At 46.0% G+C, this 25809-nt stretch overlaps 1 protein-coding gene across 11 annotated transcripts in view; it reads right to left on the minus strand.

The window, feature by feature from the left end:
- The window catches only part of CTBP1 (C-terminal binding protein 1), a 207180-nt gene that overhangs the window by 39994 nt on the left and 141377 nt on the right, over nucleotides 1-25809 (minus strand). Inside the window, exon 1 of one of the 11 annotated variants that reach the window (XM_072333998.1) lies at nucleotides 18042-18575. The exons of 7 other annotated variants lie outside the window; for them this stretch is intronic. In XM_072333998.1, coding sequence (XP_072190099.1) covers nucleotides 18042-18534 — 493 coding nt within the window. In that variant the 5' untranslated portion in view covers nucleotides 18535-18575. Of the gene's footprint in view, nucleotides 1-6207; nucleotides 6338-6879; nucleotides 7068-18041; nucleotides 18576-25809 lie in introns of those variants that run through there. 3 more of the 11 variants (XM_072333997.1, XM_072334005.1, XM_072334006.1) reach the window with 3 other exon arrangements.

Below are 25809 nucleotides of genomic sequence, written 5' to 3' on the forward strand. Positions count from 1 at the left end.
TATTTTCCCTTTTAGGACCACCTAAACAAAGTAATGCACTGATTTCTATTTAGAAAATGTCATTCCCTGTCGGTGCTGGGACAAGAGAGTCACGATTCCTCGTTACCTCTCCATACTGACACGGAGATATATACATGCCACTCTCAGATACTTATCAGATAACCATAAGGATAAGGGCTTCTCGTGCCTTTTTCATCAGTAGTCCCTAGGCATTTCCTATTAGTTACATGTGTACTTCAAACATCCAGGTGAGAACCACAAGCAATGCACGTCACAAAACTACTCAACGCATTCAGAGCATGCCACAAGACAGTGCCATCTTCGCTGATATTCTTTGTTTATATATATTTATTTATTGTATTTATTTAACATCAAAGGAACGAGCAGTAATAACACGATGACTTACTGCAAAATCTTTTGTCTTTCCAGGCTCGAGCAGCAAATCCAATGACAATATTCAGCCACCGCTACATCACGTGGTAGAGGTGGGAAGCTCGGGTGTCAGCAGTACAACACGTGGCTGCAGAAGCCCTGTTTTCAAGTAACGCAAGCATGAAAGCAAATCCCAGAGAAAGGGAAAAGAGTTTAGAGGACAACTGAAAGGTCTGTTTCAAGTATTTTTAGCTTCGTTAAGTAATAAGGAAAGGAAGAAGAAGGTGGGGGGGGTGGGGGGGTGGAAATAACAGTGGTGGAATGTCCCTAACTGAGCATGCTTGCATTATTTCCAGCTTCAGAGGAACGCTGGCCGAGGCTGTGGGTTTGTTCCTTCTAACTCTGGTTTGAGGATGACTGGTAAGTGATCTGCCTGCCAAGATGTTACAGAATCAGCTGAAACCTCTGCAAAATTCAATGCAAGAATCAAAGAAACCAAAGGCTCCACACATTAGCAGTCGCTCTCACCCACAGCTACTCACAGGCATCCATTTCCCTTACTAACGATATCTTTCAAATACCTCTAAACATCTCCAAACCACAGAGCTGGAAGCATGAGGGCAGTCTGCACCAGGGCCACACGCAGCACACCTGGGCTGCTGTTATCTCCTTTGGGGACAGCCACCAAGGAGGAGCAGAGGAATGCCACCCGCCTTAATACACACCCAAACTTCAAGTTTATAATGCAATGGAACTTATATCTCACTCCATAAACTTTATGGATCAGTGGGTGTGACTGAAAAAAAAAAAGTCAGTAAACTCTTGCAGACAGGAACTGGAAAACCAATCTGCTGCAACTACTGCAGCACCATTACCTCCCAGCACCATTCCAGTAACAATACGGGTCCTGCCAAGGCTTACAGAAACAGTTTCCATGGAAGGACGGGGGCCTGGAGACTCTGAGGACAGAACACAGGATACAGAGAACAAGCCTGGAACTCACAGGAAGAGCAGGGCTGCCATGTGAGGTGACACCAGCAGCCCTCAGCACGGCTCTTCTACCCATACATTCAAATATAAAGAAGGAAGCAAGCAATGCTTTAGGTAATAAACCAACAAAACACATTCTCAGAGTCACCGTTTTGCCCGTGAACTGCATAAAAGTGAACAGCCACATACCATTAATTTGAAATGTAATACACTCAAGGACCTGCTCTTGATTTGCCTGTAAAATATTAAGTAGGAAGGAATAAAAAGGATAATAAATTCTTTCTCTCCTCCTAAAATGTTTCTCTTACAGTAAGCTGTATTATTACAACAGCTTTGGATTGTTTTGGTACAATTTAAAGCACCACCTGAGCTATACCTCATCTCCCTGCACTACCAATTCCACCCCTTTCAGAGCACTGATTTCACGTTATGTTTTAGAGGCACTGCCAATCATCCACTACACAACCAAACTTCTGGATCCAGTCTGTCACAGCGATGACTCCGTGCCTTTCTGCATCTCAGACTTGGCACGGGATGCTGTCTCAGAGAAAGAAACCCAATAACCCAAGCAAAACCAACATCAAAGGCTTCCTTTATTCTGATCCCAAACACTGAAAGCAATTTCTCTAACAGCACACCTGTACTTTGACCAAGAACGTTAAACTATTACCCAGGGCACTCCTTAATTTCCTTATCAAAGAGGATGAAGATAAGCAAGTGTGGGGCCTTGGATAACCAAATTAGTTTCACAAGGTTTAATATTTCTGAGGTCAGCACGACACACTCAAATGATACTAAAAATAACAGCCCTAAAGTGTTCTGCAGGTCGAACACAGTGCTCTCCATATTCCTTATGACTTTTTCTCTTTAAATAAGAAGGAAAGCATGTAATGCCCTGCACCCTCCTTTCAGCTGGAAATCACGATGATATTTTCATCAACAAGTGAAAAAAATATTCTGATTCTCTTTTTCAAGCATGTGAAGATGGAAGGAGGGACAGGAACTGCCCCTGGGAATTACAGCTACAGCACTCAAAAGCCTGGGCTATGCATATGTGCATCTATGTACATACTCATACCATGCACACATTTAAGACCAATGCAATTAAAAAGGGAGAACTCAGCACAGTATTAAAGCCCACAGGAAATGACAATAACCTCCCTCAGTCACACTCCATTCTGTTTTGTTCTGAAAGCAACTCTGACCAACGCTGAAGCAGCGCAAAGGGCTCCTTAAAGCTCATCTGATTCCTCGACCTTTTGGGTTCCTCCCACAGCCACTGAACCCTGCTGCTCTCGGTCAATAGGAGATGGCTGATGATTGTAACAAGCTAGAGAACAGCTCGTGAAAATGGGAAACTGAGGAAAGCTGTGGCATAATGGAACCAGAGCCCTGCACGCCCCACGCAGGGTGCTCAACATTAACCCACACCAAGTGAATTGAGCTTGAATAAATAGGATTTCCTAAAGAGATGTTCATTTTGAAGGTAAGCAAACAGGATGTATGAAAATGACAAGCTTGCTGAGGACGGGCCAGCAACAACAGTCCAAGTGCCAAGTAAAACAGGCAGTTTAATGCAAAAGCTGACTTTATGTTATCATGTTACATTTAATCATAATATAATAAAAGCCATGATGTAAGAGTGTTGCTATACGGGGCTTTTCTTCAAGCAGATTTGGAGTTTCAATTACAAAGGCTCTCATTCCAATATCACAGTTAAAGCCGTCCTGAAAAACAGTTAAACTCAGGACTCATTCCCATGACTCGATGGGAGAAGCAAATCATTTCTTCCCACATACACCACATACTAAAGGGCTTTGGAGAAGGTTTTTGAAGGCTTTGTTTCCACTGAACTGGTGAAAAGCCAGAAATGTTTAAAAATGACCCGTATCTGCATTTTTCATTGGACTTCATAACATTTCTTTTCGCCTCTGCAGTTTAACCACTCTGAACTTGGAAAGGGCTCACTCACAAGCATAAGAACGCCTTGGCTCCAGATAAAGGCTTCTAATTACTTTTCAGGGCACAAATCACGTTCTATCACCCTATATCACATAAAACATTAAACAGTGCTAAAAGCATCAGTCACAAGCAAGCGTTAAAAGGAATTACTGATTCTATTAAGAGTTACAAAATCTTAAGGCAAAAGGGTGCCCCTCCTTTACCATACAGACGAGTTCCCTTCCTACTGTACATTTCTTGCCTCTTTTAGCATGTTTTGGAAAATGAATTTGCTGTTACCTTTCCCAGCAAACTGGCAGCCTTCACTCTTATTTTAGTTTTTTCCACCTGTGCTGCATCTTACAGAACAAAACAACACTGTGAGTTTGTTATAGTTCCTGTGTCCTGCAGTGTGCAGGTAGAGACGTTCACCAAGCTGCCCACAGCACGTGTGTGCATCATGGGAATGTCACCTCCCCCTCTTGATGACAGCCTCAGAATTGTGCGGCACCACAGCTCCTGGGGAAAGGACAGTATGGGAATCATAGAATGGCCTGGGTAGAAAAGGACCACAATCATCATCCAGTCTCAACCCCCTGCTATGTGCAGGGTCGCCAACCACCAGTCCAGGCTGCCCAGAGCCACATCCAGCCTGGCCTTGGATGCCTCCAGGAACGGGGCATCCACAGCCTCCTTGGGCAACCTGCTAATGAATGACCACAGCAGTTTCCTTCTACTGTCAGGATAGAAAGTGACTGAAGCAATGAAAATGTATCCTACATGGATGCAAGTGTCCGAAATAAGCAGCTCTGATCTGTGGATTTCCCACATACTCAAACTAGAAACACAAGGAATGTCAGGACTGGGATATATTGCTGTGTGTAGGGAGGTTTGCGTGGGCCTCACATGTCTAAAAGCAGTCGCAGTAAGCACTCCAATGGCTTGTTCTGTCACCAGAGTTATTCAGAGAGGCTACAACACTGTAAACGTGGGGGCTTTTCTGAATTGCTGCTCAAGGTGAGAGGATTGATGCCCTTCTGGCTTTTTTCAGCATCTTCATCAGAACTTTACTTTCCAAGTCCAATGAATACCGCGTAATTTTGTAGCCCAGCTGCAACACATCAGCTTCTTAACAAAATATTATTTAACACATTTATTGCATTATTCCCTCAAAACCAGCCAGCCTTGTGGTAGGCACTGTATGAAGCCACAGAACAAGAACGTCACGGCAGCCCAACAGTTTGCACAATGAATGGAAACAAGGAGCAGCTAATAAAAGCCCACTTGTTTTTCCCTTTAACAACACCAACCTTTTTCTGGTTACAGTTTGACACCTGTCTGTGTTTTGATACATGTTCCTTCACAGTTGTTTTATAGGTACTTTCCAGAAGGCTTAAATAAAATATTCAAATTAAGCTGGACTATTCGTTCCTTCTTAATGCATGTTGAATAGAATCAAACAAAGAGCACTGGGTAACAACTTAGGACAAAACTACTTAAGGGCCAACACAAGCAGCAGTGTTTCTCTCTGGGAGGTCTGTCAAGAACCCACAGCAGACTATGGGAGTACCCTTCATTTTGGTGAGTCCAGCGTCCAACCTGTAAATAAATGAGCAGAAGACAGATACTCTCTTCCCAGCAACGCACAGAGCTGGGATCAAGTGGCAGCAAATGCAGTGAAGCCAGCTTCACTGGGGGTACCCAACCCCAAACCACACAACTGGCAATGGCTGTGCAAACCTACATTCCCCACCAGTCCGAACTGCTGAGCTGGGAGCACTGCAGGGTGACAATCAAGAAGAAACAAACAAGCCTGACAAACAAAAACACAGCAAGAAGTTAGTCATGAATGAAACGTTGAGCTGCAGAGAGAAAATGGAAGAGCAGCTCAGTCTAACCAAGAAAAGTTACAAATTCTGTATGGTGATCAAGCCAATCTGTAGCTTCCCCCCCAGTGGTTCTGGCTGCTATTTTTCCAGGATCAGCAATGCCATTGGGCTCTTCAAGGAAAAACTAATTTAAAAGCAGCTTACAACAGGCGGGGAAATAAAACAGATCTCATCTCCAGCTACTCTGACAAGTACATTGAGATGGGAAGAGATGGCAAAAGGGTGAGACATGTTTGTTTCTAGCTCTTAACAGACCTATTTGTTATGAGAGAATGGGGAGGAAGAGGGTGGGAAAGCTGGGAGGAATGGTTACTGCGTGTATGAGGAGCTGCTGTCACACAGGAAGCGGCACAGCCCAACTTCTTTCACAGCTGCACTGCGGGCAGCGAGAATCTGATCTGCAAACTGCCAAAAGCACGACAAGAAACCCTCATCTCTGCTCCTAAACCTCTCGCCTCCAAACAACCACCCACAAATAACACGAAAGCTCAGAAGAGCGTCAACAGAGGAGTTTAGTATGAAGCAAACCATTGATTTTTCATTCGAGCTATTTCAATTGAGCACTCAATATGAAAACATGGGCTTTGTACCTACGGTGTTCTGTTTCCTGATTGCTTATTTTTAAAAATGTGGAGAAATTAAGACAAAGAAATGGGCCGTACAGCGGCTGTGTAAGACCACGAAACAGCACTCATGGCACAAACACTGTGAAACAGTTTCTGAAATGAAGCATTTGAAGCCTGGAACGGGATAGAAAAATATAAGCCAAAGTAAATTAATACAAATCTTATTTCTATTCCACACATCCAATCTGTGTAAAGCTCTCCAAACAACGCTCTGGACTATTAGAAATTAAAATGAGATTTGATCCTAAGGAACTTGAAAGCAACTACGTTGAGAGCAAACAATCTGCACCTGCTTATAATACGTCTTCAATCAGTTATTTGGTTACCTACACTTAAAATAGCCCGTACTCTAACAGTTTCACATTTCTAGAGATGCAACACGCACTCACAGTCTGGCTATTCTTCCTTAGGGAGAGGTATTTCCACACTGAGGTATTTCAGAAACTCATTAGCCAAAGTCACAGAGTAATGGTGGAAGTATTCCTCCTTCACTGCTGATCAAAGCAAGCCTCTGGCTTTCTTCCATGAGAAACGTGGTACATCCCACCGAGAAATCATCCATTAAAAAAAAAAGCACATTTTAACCTCCTAAGACAGAAAGAAAGACAACTTATGTTGGGTCAGAAAGCATGCGAGTATTAATGATAGGGAATGATGAAGAGCATAAATGGCTTCCATTCTCACACTGAAAAACAAGTACCTGCAAATTAATGTTAAAGGCAACCCGGTCTATAAAGCAGCCATGTTTCCATGCCAACTGATCACAGAAATACACATAATTCAACAAAAAAAATATGAAAACCTACAAAACAAGAAAATGAAAAAAAAAAAGAAAGCAGAAGTGCTAGAAATCAAGATCCTGACCATACCCAACTATTGTACAAGAATAGCAAGGAACACAACAAAGGATGCAATTTAAGACATGAATGGTATACAGCTAATGGCACTTCATCATTACAATACCCGTAAAAGCTGTCATTCTCTAGTCAACAAGAAAAACAGGATACAGAACACCTCTATTAGGAAGGTGGGAACACTCGCACAATAGCAGCAATTCTTACGGAGGTTTCACAGTTGGTAGACATGAAAGCCAAGCTACTATTCAGTGCACATCTTTCATTAGGATTTTATTTTCTGTCTTCGTCGAAGGTCTTGCTTTTTGTTCCCTATTCAGACCGAGTCGCACTGGGGTTCTGCAATCAGAGTGAGGCAGTTTGCTGCGTTACTTGCTAAATCAGGGACGCTGGGAACAGACACCCACCCGCACACAAGCAGCTTGCAGAATGATGCACACACACCTGATGTAATTAAAAGCGTTTATGCATATGAACGATGGCTTCACAACTGATAAAAAGATGCTACCGCTTTCTGCACTACAGCAAAAATAAGTTTGATGTTCACACAGGAAATTAAGGTATTTATACCCCACATGTGTATGCACTCGCATGTATAGATGTGGAATAAGCAGACTTATTTTACGCAGGGAGGCTGAGAAATAGAAAAGAATGCTACTTGTCTAAATATAGCCCGTTCCAAGATACTGACGCTTATAGCCAATAAAACCAGCAGTTCAAGTAGTTGCTCTTTACAGTGCAGAGAAATAAATAACCTCCAACTGAAAGGTCCATAAAACCCATGTTCTAAGTGAACACAAACTGAAGACTGCACAGTAGATTTCTGTTTCTTAATACGTTTTCGTTTTAATCAAGTAAGCAGCAGTGCTTTTCTTCCCATACAGCTCCTGAAAGCATATTAAAAGGTATTACAGGTTTAGAGTGATGAAAAATTACAGTCACGGAAATGGAATTTGGAAACCCCACCAGCAGCACATCTCAGAGCATTTGCATTTTACTGTGCTGCTGCACTTTGCGTGAGAACGGAACGTTACCAGCGCCTACACTGATCCTACTGACTTCATCCTGATGTGAATGCACACATTACGTGTCAGCAGGCCTACACTCTGCTTGGAAAAATGCAGTGTACATACACTGAAGTCTAGGTTCACTTACTAGCTTCAATGCATGTAAGGACCTCAGCAACACTGGGGAACGAAGGGGAATAATTCCATGCTGTGTCTGAACCCATCCATACGGTGTGAAAGATCAAGTCTCCCCAGTGACCTTCCTTTGCCAATTCAGATGGCAGTAAAAATGGAGTTTTTAGAAGTGAAAGCTGCTCCCCACCCTTCTGACTAAGTGAATAGTGAAAAGCCACATGTCCTCCTATAAAGATATCATCGCTGAAGGTGAAAAGACAGTCTGGTAGGAAAGCACTAACCCGAAAAGCTCCTAAGTCACTAAGATGATTTTCAGTAAGAACAATGTTTATACAACAGCCCAAGAAACCACAGACTAAATATAAAGCACCTCTGAAATTCTCTTAAGTTTCTGACTAAACTACTGAAGCTCAAGAATGAACATTCACCTGGTTAGAAAGGTCCCCGGTACGCATGGCTCTTCATGCAGTAAACTACAACTCTGAGGCAGCACACACTGCATTCCTCTTGGGAGAATCAGAAGACAAAGAACTGACAGTGACACGCTGCTCAGGGCAGACAACTGCACACCACTTCCCTACTGCTGGGTTTCAGAAGGAGCAGGGGTGGCAAAACCATCAACAAAGCAACAACTGTGAGAACAAACAGCAACGTTTCCACCTTCAGCAAGAGCTGCCGCCCAGCCTTGGACAGCAGCCTGTTTATCCAAAGGAACGGAAGAATGCTGCCCTGAACTTGCCCATTATCCCACAGCAAAGGTATTGTGGGAATGTTAACTTTCACCTGGCTGACTTCCAGATGTTGGCAGGAAGAAAAAAAAACAAAACAACACCCTCTTCAAATTTTAGCCAACTGAAGAATACTCTGCATTTTTCACATTTTTAATCATTCCAAGCTATGTATAAACACAGGCAATGAACGAGATCCATAGAAAATGGATGTAATAACACGGTCGACTGCCCTGCGAAAGAATGAATCAAGGGGTCTCTGGTCCAAACCAAACAGGCAGTATTGTGTGTTTCACCAGCCACGACAGCGGTTCAAAAAGCCAGCACATTTCTAGAATAGCAGAAACGTCCGCCCTGTCCGTAAGAGCTCCTACTGGACAGAGCGGGTAGGAATTAAGAAGGAGCTGCTGTGACTTCAGCAATGTGGTTTGATGCTGCAGACCTGTCACCGTGTGATGAAGATGCCGTTTGAAGCCAGCATTCTGCCACACAATTAGTGAGAGGAAATTCATCTCACTTAGGCACGTAACATCTGAACAGGCCCCAGCACAGCAACTGCAGCACAGCAACTGCGCAGACTGGGGAAGACCCCAAAAGACAACTTGCAAAAATCCCCTCTCTGTGTTAAACAGCAGGCGTTTCTCTTGCTCTTTTCCATCTGGCACTTCAAGGAGCTGTCTTTACTTAACAGTCATCATGAAGTTTTTAATAGTCACACAACGTGCAAACTCAAACCGAAAGGAATTATCCCACGGCACTTCTCTTCCAAAGATCAGCTGTTAAGCACAAACAGCTCACAGCCCAGCCTGCTCTCCAAACCTCTGCAGCTCAGTGGGAGGAGGAGCTCAGCAGCATTCAGTGTAGTGTGTGGGGCTGCAGCACCCACCAGTATCTTGGTTGTCTCTTTGCATGCATGTTCTGTCAAGTTAATTGATGAAATAAAGCTTCCCAATACAAATACACAAGAAGAGGAGCTTTAGTACGGAAAGCACGTTTTTTATTTGACAAAAAACACACCCTTCAATCACAGCAGAGTATTTGGGACAGCTGAGTCCAGTCAAGCTCTGGGCTGTCCACTCCTCAGCGCATTCACTTGAATTCAGTTCTCAACTGAGAAGATGCTGCCTCACCTCCCAAACCATTTACTTGTGCTATAACAACAAAGAACCAGTTCAGAGCACTATTACCAAGAGAACCCTACCAGAGTTTGCTGTTTTCACAAGAAGGTCACCATCCTTACTTTCATATGATGCACAGAAGTGCAAGATGAGCACCAGGTCCAAGCAGGTCACCCTGCTGTCCTTGCTCAACCTGCTGAGCACTGCTTTCTGCTCCCTTCTTTCAATTCTCCAAGCACTAATTTGACCCAAATTCTCCTGGAAGTCAGTAAGTCCAAGTTTTCCTACTTCAGTATTCACCTAAGATTTTCTAGGTAACGCGGAATTTCTATAAACAAAAGGGGAAAAAAAAAAAAAAAAAAAAAAAAAAAAAAAAAAAAAAAAAAAAAGGGCTTAAAAAGGTAATTCCAGTTCTCATGTAAGTCATTAACTTCCTAATAAACAGAATCATGGAATGGCCTGGGTTGAAAAACCACAGTGATCATCCAGTTCCAACCCCCTGCTATGTGCAGGGTCGCCAACCAGCAGACCAGGCTGCCCAGAGCTACATCCAGCCTGGCCTTGAATGCCTGCAGGGATGGGGCATCCACAGCCTCCTTGGGCAACCTGTTCCAGTGCGTCACCATCCTCTGGGTGAGAAACTTCCTCCTAGTATCCTGAGACAGGGGAGGTTTAGGCTGTTTAAAACCATTCCCCCTCATCCTATCACTACCCAACAGCCATAAATAGGAGCTTCAAGTTCCTCATACAGAGGTACAAATCCCACACAGAACATCCCATTAGAACACCAAAGCACATGCACACATGACAACACTGATGCTCAATATACAGCAACTGCAGAGTATCATATTTGGGTTCAGTTTCTCCAGTTCCTAAATCCCTTCATGCAAATACAAAACAAGCAGTTTACACTTAAACAAGAGTTCAAACAGCAGTGTGCCAGCCTAACCAACCTGACTGAAAACTGTACTTCATTAAATGGGAGCAGTTTCCCAGGTATCGCAGAGCGTGTTCACAGACTGCTGCTTTCACTACGCATTGCTGTGATCAAAGAAATCCAAGGTATGACAGAGGAGCCTATTTACTATTTATAAAAATAATCCATTTAACGCTCATTTTGAATTAGTCTTCTAAAATGAAAACTAATCTTCGCTAATTCTCTGTGACAGTCTGAGACCTACACGATTCTCGAGGTCCTTTTCTTTCTTTTAACCTGCACAAACCAACAACCCACCCTCCATTCAACAGCTGCTGGAGCTGCACAAGCCACAGTTTGAAAACTCCATCGTTTCTACACAATAGCGTCCTTCAGAGAGCCAAAAGTAAACTCCATTTTCTATCTCTCCTTTGATTTTTGTAAGAATAAGAAAATATTTCCCTTTTAGAACATAAGCGTTGATTTTGTCAGTGTATCTTTTGACGAAGCTGCAAAGATCACGAGAAAAAAATACACCAAAAAACCCAACAAGCTTAAGATCAAGTCCTCACTGAAGACTGAAGCGAGATTATAAAAAGAAAGGCAAAACAGAATAGCAGAACTCACATATTTTAGGTTCTAAAACATCGCCTCAATGTAACAACCCTTGAGTCACAGCTCGAGGAAAGTGAGATTCGTGACTTCGGAGAGTTCTCATAACCTTAATTCTCCCATCTAACAGACAGAACTTGTTCCTCAATTGCAGGTACTGAGCCAAAGCAACCCATGGACAGAATTCTAGCAGCAGGGTTATGCTACAGTAACACTGGCTTAGCACACAGGTTACAGCTAGGAGTCCCGGCATTTGTAAACTCACTCCAGTTCCCTTTGATATCAATTGGAAGGGGAATGACTCAACATCCTGCAGAATCAGGAATCAAAATCTGTGAGGAAAAGAGAAGTTGCGCCTGCAGCATAATGTTCTCCAAATTCCTACTTAAAATCCCTCTTTATTGCTCACTCTCGCTGCTGAATGCATAATGCCAGATTTGAATTTTAGATGGCTGCAGGGTGGTCATGAGATAAATACCAAGCACATTCGTCTGCCTCTGTATTTACAGTAAGGAAAGTCAGCTGGATTCAAGGACTCAAAACATGAAACCTTTTGAATGCGGTAAGAGAAAACCCTGAACAGAGGGCTGCCAAATACAAACAACATACACAACTGTACCCGAAAGGCAACGCATTGTGAAACCCTTTCAAAACCATACAATACTATGGGAATTAAGTAAACTTCAAACTCCCCTGCAATACCCTCGTCATAGCTAATTTGTGATTTCCTGTACTCGCAGTACTAACAGCACAATGGAGCCTCTATTGTGAGCCTCCTCCCACAAGCCTTTAAAAAGAAAAAGAAATGCAAGACATTCTTTTTATCTAGACTGGCATGGCTAAATACATCCAGCTCCCTGCAGATAAAAGGTTGGGTTTTTTAGATGCTGCTTTTTCTCCTAGGGGAAAAAAAAGAGGAAAAAAAAATCAACAGTCTGATGTCTATTTGTGATGACTGCAGAGATCAGAGGAGCGGAGCTGTGGCAGCTGCACTGCTGACCAGCAGCCTCATGTAGGGCAGATACAGGAAGCTGCTTTAGTTGTAGGGGAAGGAGAAAAGGTTCCTCAGAGAACTAGCTGCAAATCCAGCACCGTTCTAACAGGTGTCAGCAATCTCATCAGAGCTGAAAGACAAAAAGCCATAAAAGTCTGGCAGACCTGATGAATGAAGTGACCACAGCACTAGCTACAAATGCTGAATGGGGGTGAAGGCAGCAAGTCCTGTAGGTGCAAATAATCAAGTATGCTGAGGTACTGGAAATGGGTACTTCATTTATTTCATCTTAAAGCATCCCGAAATCTAATGCAAACCAACTAAAAATACGTTCCACGCCATAATCCTGTAGCAGGCATGAATGGCTGAAAGGCTGGCACAAGGTATTTTAAAAAGGATTTCAATTAGTAGAGGAGAATACAGTGAGGATGTAAAAATCAACCATGAAATGCTGCAGTGGGTTTGGTCAGCATCTTCAGGACCTTCCTTACCCTGAAACAGCACATTATGAGAAAGATGCCGCTTGCCAGCTGCAGCCAGCATGGGAACCCACACACACAGCACAAGTACTGAGGATCACTTCTCTCAGTAATGCTGATTACATGAACGGGAAAATCAACATGAGCAACGCCTTGAAACACATTAATACTACTCAGTGGAGCAGCAGACACACATTAAGATGGTTGGTAGACCACAAATGTGAAAACGCTCATTATCTGGTCGAAAATAAACAGCTTAACATATCTACTACAACACATTAAAGAGAAAAAAAATATTTAAATACCAGTTTAAGAGTCTGGAGACTGGCTTGTGGTTATCTCTGCTAAACACTTCAGTCCTGCATGACTCTGCAAAGACTGAAGCTACGTACTCAGCAAGAGCCAACCTAGCTGCAGCCGTCCGATGCAATCTGACACATTCAGGAATTCTGACACGATTTTCCACACCACTATCTGCTAAGCCAGGCATTTTCTTTACAGGACTGAGGATGCCCAGATGCAAATACACAAGAGGCAGGAGGTAATTTTGGGCATTATGGCTTTAAGTAAGGGTCTGAGTCTAAAAATTCAAGTTAGGGTAAAATTCCCATAGAATCCAATAGGAACTCCGTGGTTGTAGACTAAAGGTAGCGGGATCTGCAGAACAGAGAAGCCCCAGCCAGCTGTCAGCCCTGCGGCACTGCCTGACTGTGCAGATGACTAACAGCTGATGGGATGGTGAGCCTCCCTGCAGCCTCCTGTGGTCAGCACAGCAGGACTGGGAGCAGGCACCTCTTACAGCTCCCTTCTGCCTGCTTCTGACTAAGCCAGGAACTGTAGGGACAGCCTGCAGAGGGAGAAAAGGCAGAAATATCCTGCAGTGCTGCTTCTCGCCTGGCTTTCTTCTGACTCTCTCACACACAGTGGCCAGGTGTGATGCAGGATAGCATTATTCCTCTGCTTGGCCACGTCCAGGCTCTCCTGCATAAGGAAGGAATACAGGTCAATGCGAATGCAGCAGGGAGAGCCTCAGAAGGTTAGATCTGTTGATGCCATCAAAGAGCAGACACAGGCTAAATGATAATGATGATGTCTTGGAGGACAAGGGGAGAGGTACAACCACTGGTGGCAGCAGGAACAGTCAGTCTGGCTTCCTAAGGCTCCAACATGAGCAGAATAGAAAGCAGAACTGCTCTCTTGCTGCCCCCAAAACTCACCTGTCCGAAGACACTGCACTCTTCACCTACAGTGAGTTGGTTCTGATTGCCCAAAGTGGATGAGATGAGTCCCTGCACCCTTCTTGCATAGTATCAGACATGCAGAGCACTGGGCTGTGGCTTCCCAGCCACTGACATTTCTCACTTTGGAAGGTCATGTGTCAATGGAGCATGGAAGCTGGTAAAAGCTGCGCTTGAGGGGCAGCAGTACAATTCTGCCGCATTGGGAAGAGTGAGAACGAATGGCTGAGATCCCACCAGGTCCCCCCACAGCCCACATCGTGGGGTACGCCATGTACAACAGTGCAAGATGCAACCAATGAGCAAATACTGGGACTGTTCAGGAAGGCAGCACAGCATACATCCAGCAGGAAGAAAACTCAGATTGTACACAAGGATTTGGAACTGTGGCTTGGGTCACAAGCGAGAGATGTTTCCCTGCTTCCTTCCTTGTCGTGTGGTAGGATCAGAGCTCTCTTGAAGAGACTGAGAGCAGGGCAGCTCTGAATTTGGGCACACACAGAGTCAGAAAGCATGAACAGCTTCCATTCCAGACTTACATAACTCAGCTGGTGGTGACACAACTCGCTGAAAGTGATTTGGGCACAGATAAGGGACATCCACTGACCTGTAAACAGAACTATTAAGATATGCCTTAAAGTACCTAACATAAAGCAGAATTACATAATCACATTATCTCCTGTTTTAATACTGAACGCTTTTACATATGACAGAAATAAAAGCTTTCTGTCATGAAAAAAACCCCAAACCCTCAAATTTATGAGCACTGCCTGCAGCCCCACACTTGCTTTTTGTGCTTTCTTCAGCAAATCCCCCCTGGCTGACTAGACTGGCAAGTGCACTGCAAGGAAGTCCCTCCATAGCCCCCTGAAAAAGGCAAGAACAGAAGATAAAAACCCAGAGATGAGCAGCGATCATCCAAAATGTACACCAACGTGATTTCTCTCTACATGGAATTCAATCTTAACTTGTGGGTTTTCTGCAGGCTGCAGCTACAAGACAAGCCCTGGGACTGCCTCAGACTCCTGGAGGAACCAGACACAGTCTCTGGTCCGGCTGATCCCTGGGGAAGACGGGCTGAGGAGTACTGCATGCTGGGAGAGATCTGATCCCAATCACAGCTCGGGGATCCCAGCACCTCCCAGGACTGGATGCTCCCAGAGAGACGCTGGGCAACTGGAAACATTCATTTTAGATTTGGCTGTATTGAATGTTTGCAATCTCCTCTTGATCACGCAGTTTAAATGAATCATCACCTCTGCTGTTACGGCAGCTGGGAAGAGAGACGTAAAAGCACAGCTGGGAACTCCCACCTTCCTAAACTGTAAATCCCTTTCTGTGCTGCCTGTGTGTGGCAGAGGGACAGAGGTTGAAGGGCCATGTAATACAACTTTTGTCCTCACCTTAAAACTTCAGGACATGTATTAAGTGTGCAGCTCCACCTCCCCTCCCTCACTAAATAAGTAATGATGGGGCCAGAAGGTCAGGGAGCCTCAGCCGAGACTGCTACACTGTGATTTGAGAGCTTGACACATGCTGCACAGTATCACCTCATCAATGCTCCCAGCTGGCCTGGGAGGCAAAAACCTAAATGTAACTCTTAAAGGCAGGCCTACCACACATGCAGCTGCCCTGCCTGGGTGCATTTCAAGGAACAGCTATCACAAATTTCATGGTGGGTACTGAGAGACAACAACGTGGCCATGAGCAATTGTAGTCCAAATTATGTGCATGGCTTTGAATAAGAGCTGGATTTCACATAAGCGTTTCACATTTACTTGCTAAGAAGGCGATTCTTTTCATTCTTAGTCCATTGAGGTAAATGTCAGTTTTGTCCCCAAAAAGCACTCCCCTGTGCAGACACTGTGGTTGGTAGAGGCCCTCTAATTGCTAAGGAGGGACAGACTTGATGCCTCAGAACACTGGCAAGCATCCCACTGTATCTGTATGATGACGCTTCACAGGATCCAGCCCAGCCCTCATCTCTGGGATCACACCTCCAGCTGAGCACTGCAATAAAACTCCAACTCTCAGAATAGGGAGATGAGTAAATTGAAGCACCGTGCATTTTTAACCGAGAGCAGATGCCATTTATCTCTATGATACAGAAGGACGAGTCAAGAGCTAACCGAGCTGACAAACGTAAGGACACTTGTAATTTGTTTTGTCACGCTATCAGGAGCTCCACACGATGATAAAGCATCACACGGCCGCAATATTTACGATGACGAGCTCCGTACAAGCAGTGCATTGTGTGCTCAATGGCTGCATGCTCCAGCTCCTCCGTGACTACGGCTGACGACGCTGAACTGAAACGTTCACAAAGCTGATTGTAGTGGTTTCATTTCCAAACAGCGCTTCCATTGACTGAACTCCTCTGCTGAGCGTGACTAAAGCAATTCTTGGGGGCTGTTACTCTATTTGCCAATTCAGTCATTAGATAACGCACCGCTTGACGGAGAAACATCGAATCGACAGTATTTTGGGAGGGGAAAGGGCTGCTGTTTACATTAGGACAGAAACTGCACCGCTCGCATTGCACCAACTGATGCCACCAAACAAAACACAAACACCGTCGGATTATTCGGCATTGACCCAAACAAGGCAACAGCTCAACTCCCCAATTTCTCCCTTCTATTTGTTTCTATGTCTCACATCATAAATCACAAATTCTCAGCCCGAACAGCCGGGGGGGGGCAGGCTGAGGGTTGCCCATTTTGTTTGATTCTGAACTACAGCAGTGAACTGCAGCTGGAGCAAGTATTCTGTCACCACAGCTCTCTCCCGGTGGCCAACGCGTTAACATACCAAATTGGTTATTATCCAGCAAACGCCACAGAACTCAAACACTGAAACCCAGCTGTCTTTGGGGGGCGGGGGAGTCAATAAAGAGCAGCGTTAGGAAACAAGAGCGAAGTTAGCGGTTTGGGTTGCTGTTTCACATGCCTGCTTCAACAACACGCAGCTAAAAATAGATAAAACAGATAAGAATACAGAACAAAGAGATGCACTGGACAATTATCTTCCTAACAGCACGGTCTATTGAAATAACGAGCTTCTTAACCCTTTTTACTTACCAAGAACACAGCGTTTAAAGTGATGATGAACGAGCTTTTGACTTGGGACAGAAATTATTTCAAAACTATTTTTGTTTGTCTTTGTGCTTTCTCGTTCCCAACCCGCAGGGACACAATGGGGAGATTTAAGGTATTTTAATGGGGCATCGGGCTCTTTGCCATGGGGCCGGAATGCAAAATGAGACCAAAATGAGACCATTCCCACCCCCGTAAGGCCCTGGAGATGGAATGGATGCATTCAAAACGCGCACACACATCACAAATATCAGAGCTCGCTTTAATTCTCTGGGCAAAAAGTACAGACCGGGCGCAGTTTATTAGGCCTCATTATATCCAGCAAGGCCGGGGGTGGGGGGGGTGATTATCTCGGGCCTCTCCACCGCAGCCCCAAAGCAAACAGCGCTCCCGATAAGGACAGCGGTTATGAAAACGTTCGATTGTTTCAATTCCAGCTACAACAGGTGAAGCGGCGCGGGCTGCTGCGTGTCAACAACGCCTGGCTTCGGAGTTCGGCGTTTTAAGAAGGAAACAAAGCAGCTCAGCGGAGCGGGCGGTAAACAAGCGCCGCAACCCGCCCTCGCCATCAAAGCGGCGGTGTTTATAAACAGCCCCGACGTTGTGTGCGCCGCTCACACGCTCGGCAGAGACTCGAATTCCCCCCCCCAAGAAGCGAAGCCCGGGGCGGACCCGCAGCGCCGCGTCACCCCGCGGCCGCGCACCGCCCGGAGCGCAGCGAGCAGCGCGGGCCGATGGGGGTGGGGGGGGGAAGCGGGGAGGTGTGGGGCGGAGGACCGAGCCCCACATCGCGCACTTTCGGCCGCTTCCAAACTTCCTGCTCCGGCCCCCCCCAACCCCCCGCATTCATTTCCATCTCGGTGCAAGTTACGAGCCGCTCAACCTCCGCGCCTCCAACCGTAACGGTAATCGGAATAGACTTAAGCCCCGCACGCTGTATATTGACACGCCGCGCCGCCCTCCGCTCCCCTCCCGCACAAAGCCCGCGGGCTCCTCACACCCCCCGGCCCCGCCGGCAGCAGGCCGGGCTGCGCGACGCGAGCTGGTTACCTAGCGGCAAGCCCTTGTTCAGCAAGTGCGAGCTTCCCATTGAAGCGTCGGGGCCGCGGGGAGGGCGCCGGGCTGGGCTCGGCCGCTCCGCAACGGCCGCGCTGCCGGGGGAAGCGGGCGCCGCCGCGGCATATGGCGGCCGCTCCGTGGGCGCCCCTGAACTGAGGCGCCTCGACGCGCGCCCGCGCGCATGCCCTCCCCGCGCGCGTCCCCCCGCCGACCGCCGCCACGCGCACGCGCACTCCCGCCCGCCCGGCTTCGGGGAGCGGCCGCCGCTCGCTGCCGACACGGTGCCGCGGGCGGGGCTTCCGCGCCTTGATCTCGTGGTTGCCAGGAGGGGAGGAGGGGATGAAAGAGAGCGGGGCGGGAGATGCGGGACGGCTTCGTCATCCTGGGGGCCTCTCTTAAAATCGGGGCTGCCTTTCAACTTCCCCAAAGTTAAGGCCGTACGCGATCCGGCTCCGTTCAGCTTTAAGACTGGCTGCTTCAGCATTGACTCTGGCTGTGCTCAGTGCCGGCGCTCGCAGCGTTCAATCTTCACGCCGGCCGTGACCCCAAGAGATCACGTTATCTTGTTTTCTTTTCCCCCTTTGTAAATACTTAAAGCCCTCGGGTTGCTGCCCAGCCTGCAGCCTCGCTCCCTGCGTTCCCCCAGCCCAGGCCTGAAGGGCCGCCCCGCCATAGCGCTCTTTATTACGAGACTGCAAAAGAAACAGTAAATAGGGAGAAATATGGCACGGCACGCGGCTGTAACTGCACTGATGGAAGAAAGAAACCCATCGCACTGCCCTCCTGTCCCCGAGGAACAACGAGCCTTTAACCAGCGACAAGAAGGACTCCAGGCACGCAGCAGTGCAGACCCGAGGTGCGGATCGCGGCGTGAGGCAGCGCAGCCCCGAATCGCAACGAGATGGGATCCAGCATCTGACCGACAGCACAGCATCACCCCACGGACGTACACGCCGTCCTCCCCTGCACACACCGCAGTCCGGGAGCCTCTGAGCTCCCACAGAACTTCAAACGAAAGGGTTATTTGTGTTTATTTCAAGGTCAGGCTCACATACGATCGCTATCGCTCCAAGACCCCTCGCAAAAAAAAAAAATGGGGTTCTCGCAGGATGTGAGTTGTTCTATTCCTTTTAAGAAGCCGTTACTTATTATTATTAGCGGCGGCGGTGTTTTTTCCCCTTCTCGTGTCACACACGGCAGCCACCCCACGGAGCTCCCCCAAGAGCCTCCTAAAACGGCGGCGGCGGCGGACGCAAAACAAAGCCTCGGCAGCGCCCCGCTGGTGGCTCAGCTGACGGCGGCCCCGCCCCGCCCCACCCGGCGCGGGGTGATGGCGGCAGCGCGCTGCGCTCCTCAGCGCCGGGCTCGGCTTCTCTTAATTCGCTCGCTGATGGCGGAGCAGCATTTCTGCTTGTGATGCCGCAGCCGTCTGGGAGAGGGGGAAGCGCTGCGGCCGAGTTAAGGGCGGGCTGAGCCTGCGCGGGGTTCCGGGCCGCAGCGCCCCTCAGCTGCTGACTGACTTTCTCCACAGGAAGCATCTCCCGAGGCCCTGACACCGCGCGGGGCTTCTGCTCTGAGGCAGCGCTCAGCCAAGCGCCTCGTGTGTAAAGAAACACGGTTGGCTTCAGTCGCTTTGAAGGGGTGAACTGCTTTATTGACGTCTTAGATGTTAGTAAATAGGACAAAAAGATAAATAAATAAATAGAAAATAGCACCTATCGAGCCCTCAGAAAATACGGATGTGGAAGTACCTCTATGAAGAGCAAACAGCAGAAGACTGAGAACTGGAATCAGAGCTCAGTTCCATTTCTACACAGCAGGGACCCCTCCTCGGAGGGGCACGGGGGGGGGGGGGGGGGGAGGGACGTGCTCAGCGCTGAAGGCGGAGGGAGGGAGGGAGTGTGGCACCAAATATTGTGACAGGGGGAGTGCTCCGAGTGAGGACACGTTGGCATGGGGAACAGATGGAGTATTCAGTAACAGGAGGTTATTAATACTGCAGCTTGGGATTCTCTATGCTGCTTCATGAAGGGACTCATATGCTTGCTCTTTTTCTTTCCTGACTGCACGCAGACCTAAACACACGCTGTGTAGGTAATGCCGTGCTTATTTCCCTCCCTGCGTGCACATCACAGATCCTGTGTTTCCTGGGAGGACGCGGAGGGCTGGATCCTCACAAAGTGGCCAACTGCCTTCCTTTCAATAGCAGTACGCTGATCTGCACCTGCTGGAGCAGAGGGTTATCTGACCCCGGCTGGGAGCCCTGAGGTCTCTCCTGCTCACAGACAGCTGCTGAGGGCACCTGCTCCCAAGGATACACTATGGGGGCTCAGGGTAGAAAACAAAATAACTGAGGAGTGGCTGTCCTTAAGAACACAATGCGATGCTGTTTCTGACTGGGAAAACGAAGCTTGCTTTCACCCTTCTCCCCTCCATGGCTCTCAGTTGCAGACTGGATCTGAGAAAATACAGGGGCAGTGCAGCTGACTCCAGTGATGCCTTCAGCCCCCCCACCCATTCTGTTTCCTATGTTTTCAGGCTCGCTCTGGGTCATAAAACAGTCAGTTGTCTTCACATCCTTCAGACTATGATTTGCACAGCTACAATATAAGTAAATCTTCCGCGGAACGTAACAAAATTCCCATCCCCTTATCGCATTTGGGCTGTTGCTGTGGCTTTTAACAGCAGCGTTACACAGCTGAGAGGCCTCTGTGCTTTGCAGCAAGAATTATGACGTTTTTCAAAGCCCCCAAACTGTTTCTTGGCTTCTTAAAGAGTCAGCTGGAGGAACACATGTGCTATAGAGGAAATACATTGTTTTAAGTGTATCTGTTAACGGCCATATGTAAAATTTAAGTGCAAGTTTTATTCCCCTCAGAATCTCCGACCATAAAGGCGTGACCTTGGGCTTTCACAAATTAGATCCATTAGGGTATGGTATCTTTAGCAGATGTGACTTTGAAGATAGTGAAAGAGGAAGTTTTACTGTTGGACTATCTAAGCATGAGCCAAGACATTGCCGCGTGCTTTCTAAAGTGAATAATGAGATTTGACAGTGTTCTTACATCCAGATACTGAGACTGTGTACTTACAGATGTTCCTTAGCTTGCCATAGCTATGTGTGCTTTCACTTCATTATTAAACATGCATCATTCATGTGAATGCTCGTTGTAACAGTTCAAAAACCTGTGCGTACTTAAAATGTAAGATTATGTCACCAAGGAAGATCTCTTAGCCTTTGTCAATAGTAAATCTTGCAGATGATATTAGGAGACCCTGAAAGGGATTTATTTCTATCAGAGGAAAAGGATGGCTGAATAAAGCAGCCTCAACATTTCAACTTTATCCTAAAAGGACATCTTTAAAATGCGTCCCCAAAGTAAGTCAAAGCAATCTATTTAAAATCTGGAAAGAAGGCTTTGTTTGGATAGAAACGCTTCCTTAATTCTCTCACTGAGATCCGGGAAAGCATTTGCTAATAAATCACACCTGTACAGATCAGACTACTTTCATTTAGCAACTGCACAGCAATTGCGCATTATAATTAGAGCTGCCTTTTTCTTTAAGGCACTTCCTCTGTGTGAAACTCCCCTCTGTCAGAAGTTACTACTTTCTGCTTGGTGTGAAAGAGAAAGGCCGTTCCGGAGAAACATTTTCAGCAGGTTCTGAAGGGAAAATGGAAAAAAAAAGAATTGACAAAAGGGAGACATTTCATCTTTAAGAAATGGTGCTCATCACAAGCATGAAATAAAATAGAGGACCTTCATCTGCTGCAGCAAAGAAGGTTTACCAAAGGATCAAAGTAGCAGATTAAAGTTCCACTTAATGAACAAGAAGTTCAGCTGTGTCAGACATTCAAAGCCAGTTCTGAAATGCCGATCGCGCGCCGCTCCCCTCTCAAAACGGAATGGCTGTGCCAGCTCAATCCTGGAAATAACAGCCATACAAAAGTGAAAAACCTTGCAGTGTGCTGAACGAAAGGAGGAATAAATTCCCTTCAAACCAGCGAACACAAAAAACCTCTCTCCTCTGATGTTATCTGTATCGAGTGACTGTGGGATTTGCTTCCTGATCTCACCCTCTTCATATAAGTGCTAAAAACACAAGAACCGGGGTGGAATTAAATCCTCTGCATTTTCTGGTTATCGTGAAATGAGAGCTATCGTTTTCCACCAAGTCAAGAGGAGTTAACAGACCATTTCCAGGAAGGTCTGCATTCTGGCTGAAGAGAAAAAGAAGACCGAGATGAACAGCAGAAGAAACCTATCGAGAACCATTAGTGGATGTCAGCCATTGTCCATCTGTTCACAGTGGAATCTGTCCAGACCTGAAGGAACAACTGCAACCTGCCCCATATGGCTCGCTCCCTTCTGCGCTGGCAGGACTGCTTTGGGGATTTGACATTGTTCGAGGTAAAGGAGAAGCAGCACAATCTGCGCTCCCAGGAACGAACAGCCAGTTAACATGACAGAAGAAACAGTGCTTGTAACTCACCGGGAGATTTACTCCTTCTCACCTGCCTGAAATGTTGGAGCTCGTTCAACCTGTGTAAGTTGCAGAGGTCCTATGCTGAGTCTCCTTATTTCAGTGAAATCCTTATAAATGAGTTGCCAACAAAATTCTACAGGCAGTGGGGATCCCCCCAAGCAGCCCCTCAACTACCAATGCAGCTGCCTGCAAAGGTGTTCAATATAGCACTTGGACAGGATGTGTTTCACTGAACGTTCAATTATGGTTCCAGTACAACATACTTCCACCGTAATGAACTAGAATAACAACATTCTGCACTTACTTCTACATAACTGGATTGTGACAAGCTACAGCTGAGTGGTAATTTGCTTCTCAAGTCTTACATCAGGAAGCAAGGTAATATATTCTGTATGACGAAGGGCAGTAGGTTCAGGGCCATTCAGAGTAGCTATGACATCCAAGTTTCTCTTTAAAATTGTACTGTTAAATTGTGCTATCCTCTTTAAAGCTGCTCTATACCACCTTCGGTGTTGCTAGATTCTGCACACAAAGACACAGCAAGTGAAGTGACAGACGTATCCAAGCCAACTGCATGGATCAAAAACCTTCAAGTCTGTAATACATTTGATAACCTGTTGGATGGGACTAATTTTGCAGGTAATATGGAGAATAATTAGCTGTCCAGTAGCCTAAGCACAGCCAGCTGATGTCCCGAGTGAACTTCTCACCATGGTACATCTTCAGCAATACACAAGGGGTACATTCACCCACGCTGACCGAAGGGCACAGTGATGCCATTTCCAAAAGGAAGCAGAGAAACACTCAGGCTGGAGGCTGTATCTCTATGCTGCTCAGGCTCTGAAACCACGAGCAGCTAAGATTTGCCAGCATTACTTCAAACCTGAGGCAATTTTCTGCTCAGAAGTGGGATTTACTATTTTGAGCCTGGCACAAGGCTAAAAGCAGCCGTAGGTGGCACCTTTAAAAATGCTGTACATGCAGACCAATTTGGACTGGCAGTAAGCTAGCGCTCTGTGCTGTAATCTAATTTGCACTGAGCTGTGCTCTACCTTTTGGTTCCCTTATAACACACTTTAGATCTTGCTTTTGTCAAAACTACGCAATAAGTAGCTGGGGAAAAAAAAGCTATGTTTGGATCATCACAGATTATTTCAAAATTGTCAGGCAATTGTATTCACGCTCACAGACATTGTTCATTCATTAAGTGGTGTAGAAAATATCATGTCGTGTTTGAAGCGTAGTGCGAAACTGAAGAGCCCAACAAAAATACGTATGAAAAATAGGTATGAACAACATCTCGCCGCGTATTTGACCTTTCTCTCAAACTAACCAAGAGGACAACGCATCTGAAAAACACAGAAAGACCCTAAAGGATGCAAAAACCAAAGCAGCAATAAGTGAAAATGTCACTTCGCAGTCACAGGCCTTGAATGTGACCGTGTAGGAGAATTACAGACATCTCTGACTCTGAGGCGAACTCTCCTGCTTTGTCAAATTCACTTGGGATGAGTACAAGTTATTAGTCTTAAATTTCCTCCTCTTCCAGACTGAGGCTCTCAGCTTTGTACCCAGTGAAACGCTGCATTACCAGCACTCCACTATCACCCAACAGTAAGATAAGAGAATGGCTCATTAGTGAGAAAAGTGACCTGGAGTGAGTCATCACACCCTGCCTCAAACACACATCTCCCCGCAGCGCCTTTGCTTCCACCTCCATACACAATTAAAATCTGATAACACCACAGCGTAACAGTCATCAGCATTTGCACAGACACCTTCAGTAACTCTCAGACTGCACGGCAGCTGTAACAAGTGGCAGAGAACGCCTCCAACACCAGAAAAAATCAGATACTTTCATATGAGAGTAGCAAGATCTGCCCACAGGTAACTACTGAGCAATTTAATGGGCTATGATAAGAACGGTAAGCTCTAGCAGCATTAATTTTAACTTGTTTCAGTTTAAAATGAGTATATCCAAAATTTTATAATAATACTGGAAAACCCATTCTATTAACCATGTAAAAACAAAAGCCAGTAACAACTTCCACTAATGGCCCTTTGTACTCGAAGAAACCAGGAAACTGAGAATGGAGAGAACAGTAAGAGACAGTCAGAGAAAATCAATGCCACAGTTACAACATATGGAAGAACACACAGCCAAGGCAATCCATAACAGGGAATGGTCGATGGTTTTGGAACAGTAAAAAGAAACTAGCAAGGTTCCATGAGTAGAACACACAGCCCATTGGCCACAGAAACACATTTTATATGTGTGTGCCTCCATAAATCTAGCAACAAACTAATGCCTTTATACCTCTCCTAACACAGGTACAGTTATCTAACAAAGGCTTTATAGGCAGTTGTTTGGAAGTACACCTTTTCTTTTCATTTACTTTTTTACATTACTTTTTTTTCATTTGATCACACTGCTACTACTGTAATACAGCTGCAGTCTTACACATCTTTGGGATCCACACCGCGTCCCTGTGACCACAGCTCATGGCTTCTGTTGGGCCAGGCAGGTTCGGTGAAGCTGCAGTGCTGGCAGCATTCGTGACTCGCAAGGACACTGAAATGCCCACAGAGTTCATCACGATCTACAAACAGAAGAGACTACGCTAAAGGAAAGAGCTTTCAATGATGGCTTGAAGAGGTAAATTTCCTACAGCAGAGGACTACACAGAACAGCGCTGGCAATGTCAGCTCCAGCTAGCACACCACCTTGCTTATCTTACTCTTTTGGGGTATTTTTACATTTCTCTTGTCAAAACAATTGTTCAGTCCCTTAACGTATGCACTCTCTTATGAAGGAGGGCACCTAATATTCCTCTTCTGGAATGAACTGTTATTTCTTGCTACACGGACGTGCCTTGTGAACTGCGAGGTCACAAACAACACATTAAGCAATTAAAAAAATCAGCAACACCGATGCAATCAAAAATCCAAAATGATTTGTTTTTTTATCAGCTAATTCTAGGGAACAGCTTTGGGAACAGAAACACAAAATCCTTCATTCATATCCTCATGTTTTATTTCTGTCCTATCCCTGTGATCAGAAGAGACGCTGATACCAGAATCAGCTTTTATTAATTTCTCTTGCTTTATGCATCTGAAAGAATGCTCAGCCACAGGCTTGTGCATCGCTACGGGAAGAACAGAGTTCAGCAGACATACACAAAATGGGATATACCGCCATGTCTTTGCAAACAGATTGGGCTCCTAATTGAAATGATTTGATACGCCTTATGAACAGTACAAGTTACGGCAC

This window comes from Excalfactoria chinensis, chromosome 4 (assembly GCF_039878825.1).
Source record: "Excalfactoria chinensis isolate bCotChi1 chromosome 4, bCotChi1.hap2, whole genome shotgun sequence".
Classification (NCBI taxonomy): domain Eukaryota; kingdom Metazoa; phylum Chordata; class Aves; order Galliformes; family Phasianidae; genus Excalfactoria; species Excalfactoria chinensis.